Below are 6,741 nucleotides of genomic sequence, written 5' to 3' on the forward strand. Positions count from 1 at the left end.
AAGAGGCACAAATCTAGTGTGAGCTCTGACACGCCCTATATATATATATATATATATATGCTTGTTATTAAAACTGAATAGAATAGTACTTTAGCTTAGTATCATATTTAAACTGAACTGAAGGCTTTGAAACATATTTGGTGTAAAAAACATAACTGTGCCCCTCCGAATGGCCTTAAGCTCCATCTTTGAACTGATGTGTATTGTTGTGTTCTCCTAGGATCATTGCACTGTTGTTGGTCTCAACATAGAACTAAAGAGCTGCAGCCATGTCCCACGGTCTGTGTGTACATCTTAGAATGCCATTGTGAAATTTTAAACCATGCTCACTTAATAAAGACCATGTGGGAAGTTATGTCTTGTCTTTTTCATGTGATGTAATTTGTCCCCAATTTAAAAAAACAAAATAAAACTTTAGACACGTGATAAAAAGCCATTACAATGAAAATGTTATAGCCCTTTTAGAACAATTTAAAAAGGGCCAGGAATGAATTTGTATTGGGAAGAATAAAGTAGGTGGCATGATGACTCCACTATTAAAAATGAAAACTGATAAAATACTAGAGGTAGATATAACTGAAACTGTATTGTAAATACTGTTATTGTTCCAGCAGATAAAGACTTTAAAATGACTTGATAAGAGGATGGAGCTAATTTTTTGTATGAAAATAACCTGCTGAGTAACTCATAAATGTAGTGCAGTCAAGTTTGAAATGGTGAAGCAGAAGTATAAACGGAAATACTCAAGTACAAGAACCTCAGAATCCTACTTGAGTACAGTACTTGAGTAAATGTACTTATTAAGTAAATGTAATAAACTGAACACTACATTATTTTTGAGGGTCTTTTTGAAAACAAGATGCTGGGATCTTCACAGGTCAGATTCTCAGTCTTAATATTTTTATAGATTTAAACTGATGATCATGCCCCTAAAATGCAAGCAGATTAGCAGCAAAGTTTACTCCATATAATAAGAGGTGGAAAGAGACGTAAGCAAACTTTATTATTAGATGGTTGCACAAAGATGGACGGTTATCACCATGACAGAAGGTGCTGAGGGAGCAGAGGCTGTTGGCTGAGGGCCAGAGGTGGCACAGAGTTAAATGATCCCAGAAAGGCGGGTAGTGGTTAAGCTGCATTCTGCAAATGGTTTTGAAAGTTGTATTGCAAATACAGCAGCTTCACATAGCAGAATGAAGCTCTGAGGTGGCAGGTCCGAGCCTTGTACCGCCTCAGCCACAGTCCAGCTGCCTCTTTACTTCCACCGGCCCTTCTCATAGTCCCACTTAGAAGATAAGCCCTCGATGGGGCCGATCCTCATGTCCAACATCCTCTTTACTTGCTTGGCCTGCCACTCCTCATCAAATGACCTGGGAGGTGTGGGGTAGACTACAGGAAACAAGGAATATAAACATAATGTGTCAATGTACTCTATAATGCAGTCAATATAAACAAACATCTGAACAAAGAGCTCCCAGTCATTACACCAATACATCATGTAGTCCCTTTAGATGACAGTTCCAGGGATCTGGTGTTGTGCATGCTGGCTAACTGGTATAGCTTACTGGGATACTTAAAAGAACAGAGCTGCCATTAATGTTATTTTTCAGTGGTACCTCTTCTGCCATGGCAAGTCAGAATGTTTGCTGTCAAACAGGTCCGAACACACTGTGCACCATGATGCTGAGGCAAACAATTCCCATTGTAGTTATTTGCATTATTAATATGGATTTTAAGACATGGGTTTGTCAGATTTACCATAGGCTCTCTGCCACCAGACCACCAGGCCGGTGAATCCCAAAAAGAAGAGGATACCACCCATGACCGTCTTCCACTCTCCTGTTGGCCGCCTCATCTCTGGGTACGTTCGACAGAACATTAGCCGATACACTGAGTGGGGTGATGAGAAGGACAGGGTGAGATCAGGATTAGGAGGAGAAATGATGGAAGTGTAGCATTAATACAATATACAGATATCTCCTTTCTGTTGTTCTGTACCACTATATATGATTGCACATTTATTTATAGCTACTTATTTCAGGTTTGTCATGTGTGTTTTGCGCCACCTAAACAGCCCAACAGGCTGAGCCCGAGTAAAGAACCTTCCCCTAAACCTACAGGCAATCTTCTCCTCTTTGGTCAGCTGGCTCCAGGGTCCTTTCTCCTTCTGTTTCAGGCTCTTATCAGCAGCAGTCAGCTCATTTTTGTAGGGTATGTCAGGCAGAGGGACGATCACACTCTCCCAGTACGTTGGTTGAGACATGTCCACAGTCTCAGACAACTCTGGAGGGACAAACACAGAACCTTTCAACCAACTGCTGCAATGATATACAGCTCAGAACAACATCTCTCAGGTCTGACATGGGATCAAACACAATAGCCCTGTGTGGATGTCTCATCATGATGGTACAACAGAGCCATCTGCTGGTTTGACGCCACTTTAGCTGGAGACCTCCCACACTAGCAATTCTGATTAATGGGAAAAGGCACATATGTTTAAAATATTGGGAATTGCCGTTTAAATTAGATTTTGTAATATGCACGTTAATGCATCAATGCTATACAACATACATTATTCTGCAATGGGCCATTCTACATATTTGAGTAGGCTACTTTTAGCACTGCAAGTACATTTTTATGCTAATACTTTCACTATACTATTTAAGTAAAAGTTTAAAATACAAGAATTACTTGTAACAGCAAATGTTTACACTGTGGTATTGCTAGATTACAAGCTAAAACATTTGTACTGGTAATATACCCGACATTCCTAACTGGGCCATAGAATCTAATGGGTCACAGAATTTGTTGCAACACCCATCCCCAGTTTGGTGCGTCTACAACGTCGAGTAGGACATTTTAGAGGTAACCAGTGATTACTCTAAAATACCCCTGTTGTTCTGAAAGTGTCTTGAACCCCCACACACTCTGGATAGTCACATGTTAAGCTCACTAAATACAAAACGGTGACATTACTAAGTGAGGCGCTCACTCACCTCCGGTACCGTGGCCGTGAGTCGCCATCCTCGCGCTGCTGCTGGTCAAGGCCGTTGTCGCGCGCCTGGCCAGGAGGCTTCCCACGCGCATTGCTGTCAGGTGGAGCATCTGGAAACAGGCAAGCAGCGACACAAATATACAGCTTTATTTCATTTCGACAACACAGGCGATGCTTTATTCACTACATTGCCTAATTCCCACCGCCTAACATTCATAAAATTGCTATTAGCTAAAGACAGATTAATAAAACAACATTTTATTGTCCAAAATAGATGGAAGACAATAACCAGCGCTGCATACAGTCAAATGCTTCGATAACGTTAACCTTCATTGGCAGGATAAAAGAGCTATGACCTACTTTTAGATGTGGCTGACTAAATTTAGTGTTGAAAATTTCCAAAAGCATAAAAAGATATTTTTAGTCTGACATATTTTTTTTATTGTTTTATGAGCGAAGTTTTAAAATGTGGATTGACTTTTGAACAAACTCTCTTTAAATATTTTTGTTGTGACTAATTACGTTATAGAATTCATCTGGTGCAATTAGGTGACACTTCAGGTGGTGTCGGAAATAATATTATCACGTAGCCTAATATTGTAGCTTGTAGGCTAGCACACTCCTCTCGGGGTACTAAAATAAAACACGAATCTACTGCGAAAACCACTGTGCAGTCGATGTGGTCATTATACTGACTAACAGTTTTGTTTCAGCCTTTCTGTGTGGAGTCTGTCATGTTCTCCCTGTGCCTGTGTGGGTTCTCTCTGGGTACTCCAGCTTCCTCCCACAGTCCAAAGACATGCAGCCTAGGTTGATTGGTGACTAAACTGACTGTAGGTGTGAGTGTGAGTGGTTGTTTGTCTACATGACAGCTCTGTGATAGACTGGTGACCTGTCCAGGGTGGACCCCACCTCTCACCCAGTGTCAGCTGGGATTTGCTCCAGCACCTCCGCAACCTTATTCAGGAATAAGCGATATAGATAATGGATGGATGGACTTTTTGCAGCTGGTAAACATGGAGCTACAGTATGTTAACTATCATATATAGGCCTACTTATAATATGAAGTACAAACCTGCCTCTGAAATGTAGTGAAAACCAAATGTGAAAATGAAAATACTCAAGTAAAGTACAGGTATGTTCTAGTACTTCTATGCAGAAGTAACTTGGTTTATACTTGTCTTGCCCACTCCGCTCACAAGACTTTTTTTTTCTAACAAAATAATGTATTAGGTGATGGTTTAAGGATCTCCTTGAATGGGCATAAAATCCAGGTGCGTTCATATGAGCTTGCCTGACATCCACTGGTGCCCCCACCATATTGGCAAAATGTTATACTGCCTTGCTTGTTGTGTGCATTTTCAGTAAGGCTTATTTAAAAAAAAAAGAAAAAAAAAAGACATTCACGGTGCCGTTGTAAAAGCAGATTTTTTTTTGACTGCACAATACATATTGTGGATATATTTTACCTCCTGCTGCTGCACTGTGACCAGAGGATATGGAGAAGAATACAGGGCCTGAGGTTACTGCATGTCCAGGAATCTTCCTGTACAGGGACTCACTGTTCTACCTGACTGGGCCTAACCTACAGTCGTGGCCAAAAATATTGGCACAGCTGCATTTCCGTCAGATAACGCACCGTTTCTCCCAGAAAATTGTTTGATTGCTACAGGTCACTCTCATTACAAATTAAAGGAGCATCACATGCTGGAAATACAACTATTTCTGATGATTCTGAAAAGGATTCAATAATTCTGTCCAGTCCATTTTTGGAGTTCAAATTTGTTTGTTTTTTCTTTTTTTCAGTTTTTTTTGTGTTGTTCCAATGCAAACAAAATAAATAAACATGAGAATGCCAAAGAATTTGTGTTTCTGGGCGAAATGGTGCATTATCTGACAGAAAGGCAGTGGTGCCAATATTTTTGACCATGACATAAAAGCAGCCAGCCTGTGAAGCCCCCGCTGCTGATCAGCTCATGAAGGCTGGATTCCCCCGGAGCACAGTACCTGTTTGTTTTAACTGCTTGAGGGCAGTGTGTCTGCTGCATGTGATGTGTTGCTTGTTAACCAGCAGACTAATGACTCATGATGTTAATGTTGATGCTACACTACCTGCTGGAATTAGTTTCACTGCTTTGGGACTGAGTGTGGTCATGTGGGGGAAGACGCAGCAGCCACGGGTTGGATTTACCAACCTTGGAGCTAGTTGAAAGGGTAAGTTTAAAAAAAACACGTTGCATGTTTGTTAATGCCTTGTTTCTGTAACATTAGAGAGGATTGTTATAGGGCTGGATAAGTTACTATGTCTGCATTATGCCAGTTAAAATATGGGGTTTCTCAGTTACCTGCTTTGTTTAGAGTGTTACACATGTCTTTTCATCGGTACATAAACCGTTGTTTACCTGTCTTTGGATGAGAAATTCATATTAATTAATGCTGTTGCCATTTGTTTTGCTGTCCACTTGCTGGTGTTGTGTGCGTTCACGGACTACCTTTTTTGTTTTTAGGAAAATGCTCTCTGGCTTTATTATTCTGAAATAATTACAGATTATTTGGGGTTATGATGGGTGCAAAAATAATCTAGTGGTACCCAAGATTAAGCATTAAATGGCTGGAAATGAGCAAAATCAGCATGCCATGGGCACTTTAAGTGTTTTGTAAAGGTGGCCCGTGTGAATGCCAAATCCCTTCTTTGCCAGATTGGCCACCTCTTTATTTTTTACTGTTAAGCACATGGCAGATGTCACTTATATGAAAAAGCAGTCACTAGGTGATGTTTGATCTGTGAAAACAAGGGAGTCTCAGTGATAGTTAGCAGGTGATTTTTGCAGGGATATTGATTCTGTCCTTTACTGACATTATAGTGTAGTTCAGCAAAAACTGCAAAATTAGAAAATCAAAAGTGTGTCCTAGATGTAAGTGTTGGATTAATTTGTGGGTCACTCTTATCCAAAATACTTGAACTCCTCCACTTGAGGCAGGAACTCTTCACCAACCTGAAGGGAACAAGCCACCCTTTTCCAACTGAGAACCATGGCCTCGGATTTGGAGGTGCTGATTCTCATCCCAGCCGCTTCACACTCGGCTGCAAACCGCCCCAGTGCACGCTGGAGGTCCTGGTTTGAAGGGGCCAACAGGACAACGTTGTCTGCAAAAAGCAGAGACGAGATCCTGTGGTCCCCAAACCGGACTCCCTCCGGCCCCTGTCTGCACCTAGAAATTCTGTCCATAAAAATAATGAACAGAACCGGTGACAAAGGGCAGCCCTGCCAGAGTCCAACATGCACTGGAAACAAGTCTGACTTACTGCCGGCGATGCAAACCAAACTCCTGCTCCGGTCGTACAGGGACCGGATGGCACCCCCAACAGGGTGCTGCGAGAGACACGGTCAAATGCCTTCTCCAGATCCACGAAACACATGTGGACTGGTTGGGCAGACTCCCATGAACCCTCCGCCACCCTGAAGAGGGTATAGAGCTGGTCCAGTGTTCCACGGCCAGGACGAAAACCGCATTATTCCTCCTGAATCCGAAGTTTGACTATCGGTCGAATTCTCCTCTCCAGTACCCTGGCATAGACTTTCCCAGGGAGGCTGAGGTATTCCCTATAGTTGGAATACACCCTCCGGTCCCCCTTCTTAAAAAGAGAGACCACCACCCCGGTCTGCCAGTCCAGAGGCACTGTCCCCGACCGCCATGCGACGTTGCAGAGGCGTGTCAGGCAAGACACACCAACAACATCCAGA

General features: G+C 42.1%; 1 protein-coding gene across 3 annotated transcripts in view; it reads right to left on the reverse strand.

The window, feature by feature from the left end:
• Positions 1-971: 971 nt before the first annotated feature.
• The window catches only part of cox4i2 (cytochrome c oxidase subunit 4I2), a 7,579-nt gene continuing 1,809 nt past the window's right edge, over positions 972-6,741 (reverse strand). The window contains exons 1-5 of one of the 3 annotated variants that reach the window (XM_020624175.1): positions 3,356-3,473; positions 2,997-3,105; positions 2,119-2,283; positions 1,759-1,890; positions 972-1,389 (exon numbers count right to left, since the gene is read on the reverse strand). In XM_020624175.1, coding sequence (XP_020479831.1) covers positions 1,256-1,389; positions 1,759-1,890; positions 2,119-2,283; positions 2,997-3,105; positions 3,356-3,403 — 588 coding nt within the window. In that variant the 5' untranslated portion in view covers positions 3,404-3,473 and the 3' untranslated portion in view covers positions 972-1,255. Of the gene's footprint in view, positions 1,390-1,758; positions 1,891-2,118; positions 2,284-2,996; positions 3,106-3,297; positions 3,332-3,355; positions 3,474-6,741 lie in introns of those variants that run through there. The other 2 variants (XM_020624177.1, XM_020624176.1) reach the window with 2 other exon arrangements.

The sequence above is a fragment of the Monopterus albus genome, unplaced genomic scaffold (assembly GCF_001952655.1).
Source record: "Monopterus albus unplaced genomic scaffold, M_albus_1.0 scaffold321.1, whole genome shotgun sequence".
Lineage (NCBI taxonomy): Eukaryota > Metazoa > Chordata > Actinopteri > Synbranchiformes > Synbranchidae > Monopterus > Monopterus albus.